Source organism: Aspergillus tubingensis, assembly GCF_013340325.1.
Source record: "Aspergillus tubingensis WU-2223L DNA, scaffold_3, whole genome shotgun sequence".
Classification (NCBI taxonomy): domain Eukaryota; kingdom Fungi; phylum Ascomycota; class Eurotiomycetes; order Eurotiales; family Aspergillaceae; genus Aspergillus; species Aspergillus tubingensis.
In genome coordinates, this window is record NW_023336277.1 from 1,321,170 (window position 1) to 1,337,869 (window position 16,700).

General features: G+C 49.2%; 8 protein-coding genes and 1 non-coding gene across 9 annotated transcripts; 4 read left to right on the forward strand and 5 right to left on the reverse strand.

Annotated features, from left to right (window-relative positions):
* Positions 1-950: 950 nt before the first annotated feature.
* On the forward strand, positions 951-2,108 carry AtWU_01630 (uncharacterized protein; the record flags this gene model as incomplete). The annotated part of the gene is made up of 2 exons (XM_035496744.1): positions 951-1,011; positions 1,084-2,108. 2 exons carry the CDS (start codon positions 951-953, stop codon positions 2,106-2,108), a joined length of 1,086 nt encoding a protein of 361 aa, XP_035352637.1.
* Positions 2,109-3,349: 1,241 nt separating this feature from the next.
* On the forward strand, positions 3,350-3,663 carry AtWU_01631 (uncharacterized protein; the record flags this gene model as incomplete). The annotated part of the gene is made up of 2 exons (XM_035496745.1): positions 3,350-3,475; positions 3,526-3,663. The coding sequence occupies 2 exons, from the start codon at positions 3,350-3,352 to the stop codon at positions 3,661-3,663; spliced, it is 264 nt and encodes an 87-aa protein (XP_035352638.1).
* Positions 3,664-4,813: 1,150 nt separating this feature from the next.
* On the forward strand, positions 4,814-5,905 carry AtWU_01632 (NAD(P)-dependent oxidoreductase; the record flags this gene model as incomplete). Its single annotated transcript, XM_035496746.1, has 3 exons — positions 4,814-4,856; positions 4,903-5,422; positions 5,482-5,905. 3 exons carry the CDS (start codon positions 4,814-4,816, stop codon positions 5,903-5,905), a joined length of 987 nt encoding a protein of 328 aa, XP_035352639.1.
* Positions 5,906-6,141: 236 nt separating this feature from the next.
* Positions 6,142-6,222, reverse strand: AtWU_t40. The gene has a single exon. It is a non-coding gene; the product is annotated as a tRNA-Ser (tRNA).
* A 302-nt stretch (positions 6,223-6,524) lies between these two features.
* AtWU_01633 (uncharacterized protein) lies at positions 6,525-6,858 on the reverse strand (the record flags this gene model as incomplete). The annotated part of the gene is made up of 2 exons (XM_035496747.1): positions 6,525-6,556; positions 6,633-6,858. The coding sequence occupies 2 exons, from the start codon at positions 6,856-6,858 to the stop codon at positions 6,525-6,527; spliced, it is 258 nt and encodes an 85-aa protein (XP_035352640.1).
* A 730-nt stretch (positions 6,859-7,588) lies between these two features.
* On the reverse strand, positions 7,589-8,554 carry AtWU_01634 (endonuclease/exonuclease/phosphatase family protein; the record flags this gene model as incomplete). The annotated part of the gene is made up of 1 exon (XM_035496748.1): positions 7,589-8,554. One exon carries the CDS (start codon positions 8,552-8,554, stop codon positions 7,589-7,591), a length of 966 nt encoding a protein of 321 aa, XP_035352641.1.
* Positions 8,555-8,772: 218 nt separating this feature from the next.
* Positions 8,773-10,994, reverse strand: AtWU_01635 (alpha/beta-hydrolase; the record flags this gene model as incomplete). Its single annotated transcript, XM_035496749.1, has 3 exons — positions 8,773-10,005; positions 10,058-10,263; positions 10,310-10,994. The coding sequence occupies 3 exons, from the start codon at positions 10,992-10,994 to the stop codon at positions 8,773-8,775; spliced, it is 2,124 nt and encodes a 707-aa protein (XP_035352642.1).
* Positions 10,995-11,652: 658 nt separating this feature from the next.
* On the reverse strand, positions 11,653-13,504 carry AtWU_01636 (Zn(II)2Cys6 transcription factor domain-containing protein; the record flags this gene model as incomplete). The annotated part of the gene is made up of 2 exons (XM_035496750.1): positions 11,653-13,369; positions 13,425-13,504. The coding sequence occupies 2 exons, from the start codon at positions 13,502-13,504 to the stop codon at positions 11,653-11,655; spliced, it is 1,797 nt and encodes a 598-aa protein (XP_035352643.1).
* A 1,353-nt stretch (positions 13,505-14,857) lies between these two features.
* Positions 14,858-16,556, forward strand: AtWU_01637 (sugar porter family MFS transporter; the record flags this gene model as incomplete). The annotated part of the gene is made up of 2 exons (XM_035496751.1): positions 14,858-15,352; positions 15,426-16,556. The coding sequence occupies 2 exons, from the start codon at positions 14,858-14,860 to the stop codon at positions 16,554-16,556; spliced, it is 1,626 nt and encodes a 541-aa protein (XP_035352644.1).
* Between the last annotated feature and the right edge of the window lie 144 nt (positions 16,557-16,700).

Sequence of the window (16,700 nt, forward strand, 5' to 3'; positions counted from 1 at the left end):
TGCTCTCGCTGCTGCTATCGAAGCCATTAAGAGTGAGCATCAACATATAATGCTATTCTGATATCTGTATTCTTTGAATATTATGAGTAGATTAAATCGTTCCATTAGTGCTAGCCTTCCAGATCACAAAGATGATGCAAGCCACTTGATGATCATAGAGCATATCCATCACCTGACAACAGTGTGTTGTATGGCAGGAGAATGAATGCGTGTAGAATGCACATCTCTGGAGCCTACCAAAAGCTGCAGTTACTACCTTGTCTGCTTGGTAAATTATTAGTCAGAATGGGAGGTTTATCCTTCTCCTGTACAGTATTATAGAGCTGCTATTCCTTCGAGCAATACAATAGTATGTCTTTTCCGTTTTAGGAAAATTATGCTAGAACAGGCCGCGGTGGTGAATGATTCCATCCAGGACAGGTTAGGCAATTAAGCACATGGGCTTTCTATACAGGCAGCACAACATGGTTTACCCATTCGATCACTATCGCAGTTTAGAGCCCTCACTCAACATCAGCACCGACACTAAAGCGCTCTCATTGGCTCACATGCTTTGAAGAGTATTCACTGAACTTCACTGCTCAGTGTTTACAACTACGCGTCTCTTTCCTCTCACCTTGGTTTCCCCTCTCACCTGCAGTAGACATATTCTTGACCCAGTCACTGTCAAAGAAGGCTCACTTTGGCGAGTAACAGTACGCAAGCCTACCTGATAGGCTATCTACTATCTGTCCAGGACTAACAACCCATTTCAAACAAATCAAAGTAAGTAGAATGAGAAACTTCACTTTATTCTTGTCTCACTTCACCCAAACTCACCTGAATCCTTTATACCGGCCACGCGTTACAGGACTACCAGTCCCCTCTCAGATCTAAAATAGAACTGACTTAGGTCATTTAATCCAAGGTTCAATTCACAATCGGGTAGAGACTCTTCCTTACATAGTATAATGGCAACTCCGAGGAAGGCTTCGAACAGGCCAAAGAAACGGACTTTGGTCCGCTGGGACGGTATGTCCCCTATCTCTTTTTCGATAATCCTATCTTGTGGGGAACTTGTTTAACCGAGGCTAACAAGTATAGAAAATCTGAACGAGCTCCTTCTATTGACTGTCCAGTCCGTTTGTAATACAAAGTCTATCAAAATTCCTTGGGCCGATGTCGCTAATACCATGGGTCATAACGTGACGGAGGGCGCAATCGTACAGCACCTTGCAAAGCTTCGCAGTCGTCGAGTCTCTGCAGACAAGGCTGTCCCCCCTCCCCTTCGACGTGGTGCTACTGCTATACCCAAGTCTGAAGAAACGCCCATAAAGAGCGTCGCAGACGAGGAATCAAAGCCGAAGGGTGGCTCGAGTAAGAATAATGGCTCTGGGTCCCGTGGTAAACCTCGAGACCAGAATACATCGTCAGACGAAGAATGGGTCCAAGGAAGGCCTCCAAGATCACGAAGACTGCGAAAAAGAAGAAAGTCGGCGGTCAAAGTTGAGGAGAGCTCTTCAGAGTCTGAGAAGAGTGAAAGCGATGACGACGACAAGCGCAGCAGCGTGGCCAGTTCCGATGAGCTTTTGGTTCCTGGTGCAAAATTCCTCGAATACCCCAATGACGCGGAAGAACCACAGAGTAAGATCGTGACACTCAAATACCGTCGTCCTTCTGCGGCCAAGGCAGACAATGCACCCTCCAAATCTCTGGATTTGGCCAATGACACCATTAATGTCAATCCTTCCCTTGTTCTATCATCTCAGCGTCCCAGAATCCCTTTTGACAACGATCCCGATATGATGGACTTGTTGCCACACAACTTACCAAATCGTTATGTAGGCGGGCATACCTCCAATGAACTGCCTGCACTGCCTTCAGAAGAGCATATTTCTTCCGATGATCTGTGGAACACTGCACTCGGCCCGCCGTTTCCAACAGGCATGGTCTACTCGGGCTTGAATCCCACTTTCGAAGCGATTGTAAATGACCCTCTAGGGTTCTCCCAAGAAGACATCGATAGATATCTCACCTTTGATTCTGGCAGCTATCCGCATATGCCCACCAGTTATACCAGGCCGGACCCACCATTGAACGACTTTGACATGGATGAGGACATGAAGTGATCAAACTGTTCTTCGAAGTGGTATTTATAAATGAAATAAGGCCCGACAGACTTTTTTTTTACATACCTTTGCCCTTGCTCTCCTGAAATTTTCGCTTCGATTGAATATTGATCACCTCGTACACATTCCGCGCTCCTTTTTCATCTTTCCTCCCAGTTCTTTTATTTTTCATCAGTTCTTTGCATTGGTTTTCATATCGGAATATTCTGACATGAACGATAATACTCATGCAATATTTTCATTCTCATCCATCGAGTCCTTTCTTTCATCTCTGATATCTCTGACATCTATGATCAACATAATGTATTTATTTTCGTATTATTTAGCAACATAAACAACCATATCGAAGCAATCAAACATTTTTTATCAATAGAGTGTGAAAAGAGCATTAAAAGAGAAGGGCAATTTACCAGAATTGTCTTCCGGGGTTTAAATACTCGAAAGACTGAGATGAATGTAGAAAAGAGGCTATTGACAAATAGGCATTCAATCTCCGTGTGCACAATTAACTATCCCACCAACCAAGACGCTGCTGCATATTTATCATTTCTTTCATAAGCGACCGAGTAATAGTTCAATTTGACCAGAGAACTCATTTCGCTTCTCATTCCCGCATTGGTGTACTACTCTATCCGCGGTTTCACCAGGCAGAACCACCAATTAAATCTTACTTGTCACTATTGGCCTTCTCAGACAATTGGTCAGTCACGCGCTTCTCCGTTATCACGTCAAATTGAGCAGAACTATGGGTGTGAATTCCGATCCCACAGGGAGTAGGTGGTGGCGAGAAAATGAACCCGGGGAGGCAGAGCGGTGGCGTGTGGTGCAGATGGCACGGCGTTGTATCCGATGGCTGGTACTACCAATATTACATTTACTGGTAATAAAGCCTAATCATCGGTTCTATCCTGCTTGTCTAAAAAGATGATTCTGGATGAGTTTGCTATGTTTCCCTCGAAGTGAAGAGTAGGCATTCACTGGCAGGGTTTATACCAACACGCAGATTGTATAGAGTCATGTAGTGAAAAACCTCATTAATAACACATTATTCTTTGCATTACCTACAAAATAACTATTATATCCTACACCCAAATGACTAGACTCGGTGTTACCTTTCTAGCGTGGTCATCTTCAGTGTAGATCAAAGGCACCACTTCGCAACTCCAACTGCAACTACACAATCATCATACTTATCTCTTCTCTACGTTCATATACTCCTACACCAAATGATCCAATCCGTCATGAAATCCCTCCTCTTCTTTATCGCCTTCGAGTTCTTCATCAACCAGATCCAGGCCTGTGGCATACCCGGCACATTCTGCAGCCGCTGGGGTGCTAAAGCATGCGAGTGCAATGGAGGACACCTGGTACGTGGTATATATCTGAACTCTATTGCTGATGCTAATCATGATTTCAGTTGGAGTGCCAGGTCACCGTGGCTCCGATGGTGGATGGCCAGGGCGGCGAGACCGAGGCGTTCTGGACCAAGATCAGGAACTGTCCTGTGCCGGCTGGTGGCGGGTTGCAGTGCATTGACGGGGCTTGTACTTCTTGATTGGTCAATAATTGAAGGCATGGAGGATTGGATGGTTAGGGGTGATATGCTAGGGTGGATGACTGCGGTGGGATTGGTGATAGGGGGTAGTGGTGGAAGAAATGCAGAGATACGGTCGGAAAGGGAACAGGCGTGCTGGTTCACTCTCAGGTGTGGCCTATAAGGGAGCATATTGCTCAAGTCTTTGTCGGATAGGGATACAAGGTAGAGAAATGCGATCTGGTCGCCATGGGGATAGTTCTTTTAGGCATGAATGCAGCTTCAGCAACTACTTTGTCAACACAACTATTCGTACAAAATTTTCGATAAGCCTTTTGAACTTTGTAAGTATGCCCAACAGGAAGTCATATACGGTGGCAGGGAAAATAGTCTATAGTGCAGGACACGATCTCATCTCGCATATCGGCGGCTCCGTGGCGAGAGGCGAGAGTTGGACGCTGACGTGGAAAGCTTATCGCATGAGTATATTCGAACAAGATTGAGTACTCGGCGCTAGACATGCATCTCCGACCTCACCTGATGAGCAATGTAGCTGTGTTATTGGACCATCGTTGCATAATCGGGCTTTGATCTCGTTTAGATCGAAAACTCTGTATGGACACTTACTACCGAGTGTAGCGGTCTGCAGATGAGATGTGGTATTTCCTTTTTGCTACGATCCTATGCCTCATCCCTTGCATTAAAGTTAAGCTTAGGGATAGATATGACGAGCTCCCGCATGGACAATGTGTGAGATTATCACAAGCTGGAGATCCCAGACTGAATTCCGATCGAGTCTCATATCCACCGCTCGACCATTTCAGTGACCGGTGCTTCGCTTGTTAGCTATTTGTTTGGTATAATTTCAAGCTACGTAGAAACCTCGGCGTACATGATGCTATTGAAACCCACTGCACAGGATCTCGGACATCACCCCGCGATCTGGTGGATCCCCCGCCTTTCGGACGAATGACATGCCAATCTTGCCTCGATGTCCGTCAGCTCTAATGCTGGAGCGAGGCTCTAGGCTATTCAAATGACTCATGACAACCGATAACTGAAGATGCAGCCAAGATACCAGTCTGACATAAACTAAAGCTACCGAGCACTTCAAATATACGACATCTCCCACCCAATTTTGACCCGACCCATCTCCAACCTATCCTCCACCATGGAGCCTTCAACCAACACCCACCCCCGATTCGGATGGATCGGTAAGTACCCATCATCCACCTTACATACGGAGTACTAAATTCTCAGGTCTCGGCTCAATGGGCCAAGCCATGGCCCTGAACCTCCAAGCCCACCTATCGCACATCAACGCCCCATCTCTGAAATTCTACAATCGAACCGCAGCTCGTGGACTCCCCGTCCATGAGATTGGGGGTGTACAGTACACTAACATCCCCGACCTCATCGCCAACACTGAAATCTGCTTCATCGCCGTGACTGATGACACTGCTGTTCGATCAATCATCGACACCATCACAACATTGGAACCAGAGCACCTACGTCAGAAACTCATCGTCGATACCACGACCGTCCATCCAGATACGTCTGCCTGGGCAAAGCAACGTCTTGGAGAACACGGAGCAACCTACATCGCATCACCGGTATTCGGGGCTACGCCAACCGCGCAAGAAGGCAAGTTATTATTTGTGGTTGCGGGCGCGGATGAGGCCGTGCGGCGGGTGGAGCCGTACATTGTGGGCGTTATGGGGAGGAAGATGATGAGGTTGGGCGAGGATGTTACGAGGTCTACGTTGTTGAAGTGTACGGGGTAAGTTCTGACCTTCTTAGCCATCCAACTCTCTGTGAATATATCTAATTGATAGTTAGGAACTTCCTCATCGGCGGCATGATGGAGCTCGTCGCCGAAGCACAAGTGTTAGCGGAGAGGTCCGGTCTCGGAAGTGATGTTCTCGAGGGATTGCTTGAGGAGCAATATGGTCCGCTGCTGACCTCCATGTCAAAGAGAATGACGGGAGGGTTTTATCTGCCTGAACGGGGTCAGCGACCGTGGTCGGATGTGAATTTGGCCATCAAAGATGTCTCGTTGGGAGTGAGTTGTGCCGAGGGCGCGGGAACCGATTTGCCCGTTGCGCGGGTGGTTTTGGATCATCTCCGGGAGGCACGAAGTTATGGGGAGGAGAATGGACGCACATTGGATTCGTCGTCAATGTATGGAGTGTTGAGAGAGCGTGCAGGGCTTGCGTTTGAGTCGGAGAGGGTGAAGCAGAGGGACGCTGGAGGAAGTGATTGACTTGTGGGGGAGGATGGTCCGGGGTTTTATATATCTTCGGTGGCTCTTTCGAAGAGCAGAGAACAATTTATGGATGGCGCATTTCTACAACGATAAATGTTCAAAATACATTTTAAATAATGCATAAGGCATTTAAAAACCTATTAAGACCCATAATTCGCTCAAAAACATACAAAACCGACGCAAAAAGAAAGTTCCGCATCCGGATGTGCGGGCAGAAAAAAAACAAAAAGAAACGTCAGCGACAGGACTCGAACCTGTGCGGGCGAACCCAATAGATTTCTAGTCTATCGCCTTAACCACTCGGCCACACTGACTAATTGTTGAAGAATGTCAAAACTTCATGCCCTAAGAGCTACCGTATCAGCAGAAGCATCACTAATAATCCAAATGAACCATCATCCAAACGAGAGTCATTATTTCATATCATAATTATAATCAACACCGATACATCCCCTCCCGCAATTATCCGACTACACAATATTTGCATCAAATTTTACAACAAGTAACCCACTTCATCAAATCCCTCGCATACATCCAGCTCGGATACAAACAACAATAAACCCCCACCATGGCCGTAATCACCACCGCGGACAATGTACTACATCCACTCCTACCACTACTCATCCGGCAGCAGATCGTCGCTTTGGTCTGTTCATATCACTAAGGTCAGCTTTCATTTCTTCTACCACAACTAAACCAAGCACGTAAAAGGGAATGAACCCACCTTGACTAGGATTATACGGCCTAAAAGACTGGGACCTGTCGGGAGGCGCCTTCGAACCCGACTGCTGCTGCTGTTGCTGTTGCTGCTGCGATTCACCCGTATCAGCGTGATGAGCCCGACGGTTCAGTTCTTCCCATCTGCCTCCGGAGCTGAGGTCATCGACTTTCTCGACGAGCTGTGAGCCGGTGAGGTGGTATGCGCCGGAGGGTCTGCGTTCGCTGGTCATTATGTCCAGTTTCTTCTTTGGATTCTTTGGATGATGATATTGATAGATCGTTTCGTTTCAGATGAGATAAGAATGAATATGGAATAAGGATGAGGGCGGAGGCGATTTATATCACAGCTTTAGTGGAGTATGACATCGTGGGGGAGGGGGGAGCGGGGAAGACGAACCATGGTTGTGGCAATACTTGAAGGTGTGTTATTGGGGGCTGGGGTGCGGGTGACGCCCCCGAACATGTGGGTGCCAATCATCGAGGCTGCTTGTTACGCGGATATTGCATCAGATATTATTCATCTTATTCATGGAGGGACTATTGTTTGCCGGACGGTTTGGTTTGGTTGGTTGGTGATTAGGTAGGGTAGGGTAGGGTAGGTGGTGGGTGGTAGCGAGTGTGCTGAAGTAGTGAGTAGGATTGTCGCTTAAACAAACTGTTATACACTGCATTTGAATTGGCGATTATCATGAGGTTGATGATCGCATTGCAGATTTGCTGCTACAGATAGTGTGGCATAAGCTATGGATGGGGAATTCAGTAGCAAACCGTCCCTGTCTTAGCCACATGCAGCACATGCGAGGGTCAGATATAGTACATCTAGCCATTTGGTCTTTCACTACACCATTTTCTATTTCTAGCTATCTCATTAGTCCATTTCTCGTATTATCTACAACCATTCTCAATTATTGTTTAAATCGCTTATTTTTCCACAACTGAAGCGACCAGCGTGATTGATGATCACTCATCCACCAAGCCAAAGGAACAGACCAAAGCATGATGATCAGTCCATAAGGGTTCATCGTCAGAAGATCCGCTTATCGGTTTCGGCTCTATTGTCTTAATGTCATACGGTCGCAGCCCGAGTATACCTATTTTATCAAGCCGATTGGGAAGGAATGGTTGCTTGCCATCTAGGCCCCAAGTTAAGCCAGGTTCTTCGGGCCGAAGAGCTGTCCAAGCATCCACCAAGCCATTATTTTCTAAGAGGCTGTTGTCCTCATCGAGGACAGGATTGAAGTCACCTGCGACTAGACCTTGACCTGCGACGCGAAGGAGGGATGCAACAATAGATACCTGCTTGGGTCGGTGGGAAGGTTTGATTGGCAAAGAGTCTAGGTGAACATTTACTAGACGCAACCGTATTGGACTGGGTTCCTTAGATGAAGCGACGAATATATCACAGCAGAGAGCATCCCTAGCAAAGTGACTCGGGAATTTCACCCTCCAAATTGGTCCTATGGCGGTGTTTGTCGTGAAGCGTGCCTTAGACAGTAAGGTCATTACCGCAAACGATTGATCGCCCCGTGATGTATCGTCACATTCGCTCGAAAGCCAGAGCTCGCGAACCCGCTCGTCTTTCAAGATTTGCTGAAGGGCTGGCTTTGACACTTCTTGGAGGAAAATGATATCCGGTCGGGGATCTAACCCGATAATACACGTGATTATTTCTGTAACGCGTTTCTCAGTCTGAGGAAACGTTCCATCAATATTCCATGTTAGCAGGACAAGCCTTGAGGTATCGGCACCTCCAGCTGGGTCTGCTGGTGTATTTGTATCGATATCGGAGCGAGTGGTAATCCAACTTTGGACAGGGTCAAAAGTATGCCAGGACTGGAACTTTGGGTAGGCGCAGGCTCCAGATGGGAGTGGTGTTCCATGTTTCCAGGAGAGAAAGCTCGTTTGGACACGTGTGAAGATATCCATATCTTGGATGGAATGGGTGCTGAATGTACTCAGCAGTGATGAGGGAGTTGGAAAGTGCCTGTGAAGCCACGGGGGCCTAATACAGCAGGGGACAGTGACCTCTTGCGCACGTGATGATTATAACAACCAGCCGACCAGCCACAGTCAGCTGATCCTCGCAAGTTATTTAATACACTGGCTACCTGTATGCGGTCTAACTACTTATATTATGAGTCTCACTATGCAGTAGCATTAGGAGCACTGGGATTCGTCACATGCGGCAACAACACCTCACAGTGCTCCTGATACGGCAGCGAAGACACCTGCGGCCCGGGGTACTGCAACGACGCAACCCTCGGACTATTCACCGTAAACTGCGGCCACTCGAAGCCAAAGAAGAAGTCAATCGTCGAATCATACGATCGCGCCTTCAAGTACGCCGGATCGACATTCGGGTTCCCAGTCCGGGCAAAAGCACCCCACATATCCTGGATCGCGTTGGTGTAGTAAATATCCTCGGGCACACGCACTGGCTGATCGAAGATATAGTATGTACCGAAGACCTCATACAGATCGCTGCTATGGCAGCGGTAGTATGGAGTATCTGGCTTTCCTACGGGGAAGGTACACAGATCGTAAAAGTCATAGTAGCTGAGTGCGTAGCCTCGGTTGTGAATGTAGAACCAGTGGGACTTGAAGGCCCAGGAGGCAGCGGCGATCCATTGCAGGAGTGTGCCGTCGCAGTATAGTTGGCCTTCGGTACCGAGGTGGACTGAGGCGTTGTAGACCGAGGTGTAGGTTGTGCTGCCGTTGTAGACCGTGTTGTTGGTGATTGTGTAGAGTCCTGAGTTGAGGGCCGCTTCTGCTTGGGCTTCGTTGATGGCGGCATCGTTGATGAGGATCTCTAATGCCTCGCTGAAATTGCTCATGCTAGGCCAGAGAGTTGTGGTTGCGAGCGACTGGTATTCTTCGAGCATGTTGCCCGTTAGGACGTTGACTGAGTTGATGTACTGTGCTCCGAGTGCATATCGAGCTTGAGTGTAGTCGGCTGAGTAGTGACCGTCGATGACGGTGTACCAACTGATACTGTTGTTGCTGATATCAAGAAGGGTCTCTGCAGGTAATGACCGCAGGCAAGAAGCTCGCTGCGTGGCTGTGCCGTTACAGAATTTCTCAATGTAGGGTTGGGCGTAAGCTGCAGCGACTTCGGCAGTAGCGACATTTGACTTTCCCGACTGGACGATACCATTTTGAAAGAGGTCTTCGCCAATAATTGCGGGACATGTAATCAGATCATTGACTGATGATCCACCGGCAGATTGACCGAAAATGGTCACGTTCTTCGGATTGCCCCCGAATCCAGCGATGTTTTGCCTAATCCAGCGCAATGCTTGAATCTTATCTGTCATCATGTAGTTGCCGTTGAGCTCTCCATCGTTTAGAGCTAAAAGGCCGAATATATTGACCCGGTACTGGGTTTGAGTTAGCGAAAGGAAAATTGAGTATTGAGAAATTTCTACATACGTTAAACGAGACAACCACAACATCAGAGCGAGACGCAAGACTAGCCCCATCAAAAGTGGAGTCAGCGGCCGAGCCTTGGGTATCCCCACCACCATAGATCCAAACCATCACGGGCTTCCCGTTGTCAGGATCCAAGGAGTCGGCTGACGGGATATGTGGCGTCCAGATGTTGAGGAACAGACAGTCTTCACTATTTCCCCAGGGGTCTGACAAGTAAGCAACCATGTTAACATGTCTGGGTGGGTAACATACTCAGACCATACGAGTTGCCATCAAAGTAACCAAACTGCAAACAGGCCGGTCCGTAACTCGTGGCGTTCACATACGGAATAGTATGATTCCACGGCTGCGCCGATTGGAATCGTAGATCCCCCGTCGGGGGCTGAGCAAAGCGAATGCCAGCGAAGCGAAATGCCATGTGGTCCCTCATGCCCTCGAAAGTCGTACCGTTGTAAGTGACATTTACACGGGGGAAACCAGAGTAATCTGTGTCTACTTTGTCAACAAGAGGGGCGCTGTTGGTGCACAGAAAGGGAAGATCAGAGGATGAATTCGTGCTGCTCTGAACAACACCGCGCCATGAAGTTGGAGACGAGGAAGAGCATGATGACCAGAACAGCTGATCGGTAGTGATTCTACCCAGGTATTGCTGGTAACCGAATAGGTTCTCGTAGTTGGCATATTCCTCGCAGCTCAGCAATGCCTCATTCTGTGCTGCACACACCGCATTGGCATCAGCATAACTCGAGGGCGTGTTGATGAATAGAGCGCTAGGCTTGGTTCCATGAGATGTCCAGTTGCCGTCATTCTCGAAGAAGACTGTAGCATCATCGCTCCGTGTGTCGCCTGCAGCACGAGCGAAAGTCGGCCCACTGGTGGCAACGGCCGATGCAATAAACAAAGCTGGTGCCACCAGAACATTCAGAGAAACAAACATTCTGCTGTCCCACTAAGCAATGAAGTTCATGGCTTAGAATCAGTCGAACTGGGTTCAGCGGCACACATCGCAGCTTTATAGCCCAGAGGTATCTTGCTTTAGCCAGTATGCTTGACCGGCATCAGGCTAATTGCTGTGATCCGTTGTATCCGAGTCATTCGCACCATCATTAATTTACCTGCAGGATGGCCCGATCTTGCTCAAGTATAATGCGGGGAATGGGCGGGGGCGAGTGGAGATGGGATGAAATATTGAGTGCACCGTGCGCCAGAATGATGTGTGGGGGTGAAGGCATACCCACCCGAGCCCACATCTACAATATCCTGATAGGCTCGGTTCGCTATTATCCTTCAGGGACTCGGATCTGTCAATGGGCTGCTTGCTATTAACATCCCGATCAAGGCAAGTCTCCGCAGGGGCCAATGCAGACTAGAAATCTTGGTTTGCTTGATTTCTGAAGACGTAATATCGTAGGATTACGAGGTGGGTGTACTACTCCAGCCGAATTTGCCATCATCTGCGTGATAGTAGCTAGGAGGGAGATCTGATGACATGAGTAATCAGCCCAATGAATTAACACCGGAAATATATAACATCTATAAGCATCTAAATCGGGCATCCGAGCCTTTCTCATGATACAAATGAGTCGGTATTATTATCAGTAATCAATTGGAGTGAACCCATGGGCAATCTTCCAAGCACCAGTGACTGGATCACGCTCATTCCGCAAATAATGCATAAAGCTTTGATCACGATACGGGCTCCATTTTGCGATTTCTTCCTCCGTGGTTCCTGGAGGGAAGCCGTCTTGGACGCGGAAGAGGTTTATGGGTCTGATCCGTGCCTCTTCCGGGACGAGTTCTGTGACTGCTGTCCCGGTATCCACATCCGAATCCACCGAGTATGGGCTGGCGACAAATTCTAGTCCTGGTGTGCTTGGTTGACTTCCGAGATCCGAACCGACTGTGCTGCTACCAAATTCCTGACAGTATGGGGATTGCAATTGGCTCGTCGACTCCGGCAGTCCTTCAGATGACTTCATAGCCACTGCGCACACTTCCTCTATTGTTATGATTGTTTGCGACCACCTTGCCCCAGTAATAACCTTGTAGAATGCCTGCACTGTCGGTGCTTGGCCTGCTAGGCTTAATGCTGTTTGTCGAAGTTTGGGTTCTCGGCATCTCAAACTCGTGAACCACAGGGGAATCGAGATGCCAAGTTCAAGCGAAAGTGGAGGTTGGGATCCGTCTGATCGAGCCGAAGCACCTAGCGCGACTTGAGACTGGTCCACTATGTTTTGAAATTGCGGAAGGTATGCGTCGTTTGCGGTCTCCAACTGACATGTGGAAGTGCCGATCATTACGTATAGCATCTCGTGATAAGCGAGAAGGAGGGCGCCAGTGCTTATTTGCTGCGGTGATAAAGACCCTTTCATATGCAAGGTTTCCATCAAGTCCGTGAACGCAGCGTACCACACCTTTAGTCTACCGAATAGAGCGAGGCGTTGGTTGATTAAGTCGCGAGGTGGATGGAATCCTTCAGGCTTCAAGAAATATGGCAGGCAGACACGCTGGAAGAGCTGAGCCTCTGCAAGCAAGAGAACGAGGGCTTCGCGAGCAGATTTGAGGGAGGAAAACCCCTGTGTCAAGGTATGCTCAGCATCGGGTAGCAAAGCGCCGACCGGAACAGCGGAAAAGTTGAGCGCCGTTGCCCCAAGACGAATGAAGATCGGAACGATGATGTCCTCCAACCATGCAGTTTTGGATGACGATATGACCCCAGAAGCGATCTGAGCACGCAATGTGACGATAAGCTGCACGCCTTGACAGTAAAGCAGGGTAGCTTGTGCTGCACCACCCTGAAAACCTTCAATGCACATGTAGAGTATACAGCTGACCAGTCCGACCAGGACATCCCCGTCGCCGCGGTCCAGACGCTGACGGACTTGGGCCATTGAGCGGGAATACCAGCTGATGGCGTCTCGATGGTACTGATTGAGGAGAACGACATCTCTCTGACGTTGAAAGGCTATATCTGGACATGGCTCTGGGCTTTCAAACAGGGTGCTCAGGGAGATGATGGCATCCCACACGGCTGGTTCGCTGCGGCATATTTGGGGAACGATGGTACTCCAGAAGTCAACTTCTAGACCCCCGCCGATGAATAGGGCAATATGTTGGAAGTAGTAGGCAAATGCGCGACGCTCTTTCCACACTGTATCCGGTGCCGAGCACAGTGGCTTGTCGAGAATTGAAAGGGTCGCAGGTGTGGAGGAAAACGTGCCTAGATTTGGGCCTTCATACTCGCAGTTACGGCCTGTCTTGCTGCATCGAAGACAGCTTGGCTTTTCCTGTCCACACTTGACTTTCCGAGCCCTGGAGATGACATTTGTAAGCTTATGTCGCGGTGATATAGTCTCGAAACACCTACTTGCAGGTTTTGCAACCCCGCCTCGATCTCAGGGGACCAATTACCGTACCCCTCACATGGGTGGAGGGAGAAAGACGCATATTGCCAGCATTATTCTTGAGGTCAATCAATGGAATGATGCATAGCAGACATGTTAGCAGCACGATAGAGAACAACCGAGAGACTCAATGAGAGAAGGAATGTTGAAATGGCGGCGATGACTGTTTCATGATGAGGCGACAATCGGCCCTGACACGTGAGTGGCTGATTCATGAGAATCGAGTCACGTGGCGCTTGGCTAGGAAAGAAACATGCAGGCTACACCGCATGCAGTTAGTCTGACAGGCGTGCTGATGGAAAATAGGGGCAGATTAAAGATATCAGATTTGACCAATTTGATGTTTATCTTATCAAAGATTAGGTGTTTGTAGGGTAAAACTTCCAGTGGGGGCCAAAGCCGTAGAGTTCTGGTCAACCTTGGTTGGAACCCATTTCATGTCCTGACATTACTCTTCCCGTGTTACGAACGGCATTTGCTTTTTCATAGCCCGTGTCGTCGTTGCTTTTGTCTCCTTATTGTTCAGCGACTCAGATTCATTCTGTTCTTTTCCCCCAGTATTTCCGGCCTGCCTTACAGCAGACAACCAAGTGAAACTGCAAATAAATCACCAGATTACAATATGGCGGCATGATCAGTAATGTGTTTGAGGCGAATCATTGCTATGGGAGTAACGAGGGCACAGACTGAGAAGCAGTCAAGACACAACGAGGTCACATGACCCGAATCGAACTCTACTGACTGCCGTGTATGCACCACTCCTTCCAGTTGCCGTATCCTTCTTCGAAAGAGGCTATTATATGCTTAAATGTATATCACGGACCAAGAATCCAATGCCTAGAGAATAACCAGTAGCTGAAACCAGTAGAGATTCCCGCTCAAACACCGCTCAGACGGCAGAGAATCGAGTGAACAGGTCAGATGAGGATAAAATGGCCGCAAAATCCACCTATACGAGCACAAGACCTGTGCGATGACCTCATCAGCTCAGTCCAACCCAAGGAAAGGGCAAGATTACCCGCCTCGACAGAAGAAGAATTTTTGCCCGCATTCGTTGGACCAGCCCCAATTAGACTCCAAAGGATGTCATGCAACCAACCATCCACCAATCATTCGACGTGGGCGGTTCGTCCCGGGCACTCGATGCGGGGAAATCCGGGGTACATTATAGTCATTCCAGACCGGGAAAGTTACCCCATATTTCCCCCCGGTGTCCAGCTTCAACCTAATCGGCGAATGCATATTCGGCTGGCCGCAACTCTATATGGATCGGCAATTGACTCCGGTATAAATATGCCTACGCCCTTCTGGGTATGGGATGGTGGGTTGCTTCTCAGCTGATCCACACCCCCAATTCACTAGTAGCACATACATTGCATTTTAGTCTCCTGCAATCATGGCAGACAATGACACACCCGACCGATCATCATTCCAATTGAAGAAAGACCTCGCAACTGCCGAGCATGATGAGAATGTTGGCGCGATCGAGTCGACCTCTGATCTGGCCTATGGCGTGGGCGGCATCCGCGGCCTCTTCCGCTCGTGGTATGTCTTCGGGTCGGCGACTCTGGCCTCGCTGGGCGGCTTCTCCATGGGGTATGACATGGGTGTGATCTCTATCATCAACGTGATGGATCAATTCCATGCCGTGTATCCTCGTTCTGAAACTGCTTTCGGAAAGGGTCTCATGACAGGAATGTTGCTGCTAGGTGCCTTTGTCGGCTGTCTCTTCATGTCCTATCTAGCCGATCGCATCTCCAGAAAATGGGCCATCACAGTTGTCGTAGTGATCTTCGACATCGGCGCTATCTTGCAGACTGCAGCCGTGAACTACGACATGCTAGTTGCTGGCCGCTTCATCGGCGGTATAGGAGTGGGCACTCTGGCCATGGTACGTACCCTCCCTCCCCTACCCCCATCATTCCCCCTATCTATCAATTTACTAACCCTACCCCCCTCTGGAGGGTGCACCCCTATACATCTCCGAAACCTCACCCCCCGAACTCCGCGGCATTCTCCTCGTCCTCGAATCCATCTCCATCACACTCGGCGTCGTCATCGCCTACTGGATCACCTACGCCACCCGCTACATCCCCAGCGAAGCCTCCTTCCGCCTCCCCTTCGGCCTCCAAATGGTGACCGCCACCCTCCTCGGCATCGGAATTCACTTCTACCCCTACTCCCCGCGCTGGCTCGCACTCGTCGACCGCCAAGACGACTGTCTCTCCAGCCTCTCCAAACTCCGCGGCCTCCCACGCACAGACCCCCGCATCCAAGCCGAATTCCGTACCATCGTCTCCGAAGTCACTTACCAGCGTATAGTCCAGGACCGCCGCCACCCCGGCGCCACAGGTCTCAAACTCGAGCTCTTCTCCTGGCTGGACCTTTTCTCCCGAGGTACCTGGAAACGAGTCGCGGTGGCCTGCGGCGTGGGATTCTTTCAACAGTTCTCGGGTATCAACGCGTTTATTTACTATGCACCCACATTATTTCAATCCCTGGGACAGTCAGATCGCATGTCTACCATCCTATCCGGCGTGTTCAACATTATTCAAGCCGTAGCGGCAGTGTTCTGTGCGTTCATTATCGAGGGCGTCGGGCGACGCGCACTAGCTATCTATGGCGCGTTTGGCATGGCCATAGCGTACATGATTATTGCTGTTTTATCCGGGCTGTACTCGGATGATTGGGCAAGCCATGTGGCAGCAGGCTGGGGGTGCGTCGCTATGGCCTTCGTGTTCATTCTCATCTATGGCGTGTCGTATTCCCCGTTGGGATGGGCGTTGCCGGCAGAGGTGTTTCCTAATGCGTCCCGGTCGAAGGGCGTCGCGTTGGCGACGTGTACTATCTGGTTGTCGGATTTTATTATCGGAGTGGTGACCCCTTCTATGTTGTCGGATATCGGGTACAGGACGTATGTGTTCTTTGCGGTGATGTGTACATTGGCTGGGGTGTGGGCGGTGCTGTTGGTGCCGGAGACGAGTGGGAAGACGTTGGAGGAGATTGATGGGTTGTTTGGGGATGCGGGGGCTAGGGCGGAGAGGGAGATTGTTAGGGATGCCATGGTCGGGGCGGGTGATATGGGGGATGTTTAGGAGGTAAGTAAATGGTTTATAAATAATTTCATTATCGATTCCAGTGAATATCAGTTAGCATCTAATATTGCTTGTGGGATTAAGGAATCATGTCCAGTAATTCTTTTGCCTATGGGGAGTGGAAACGGTGTCAAACTCACGTCT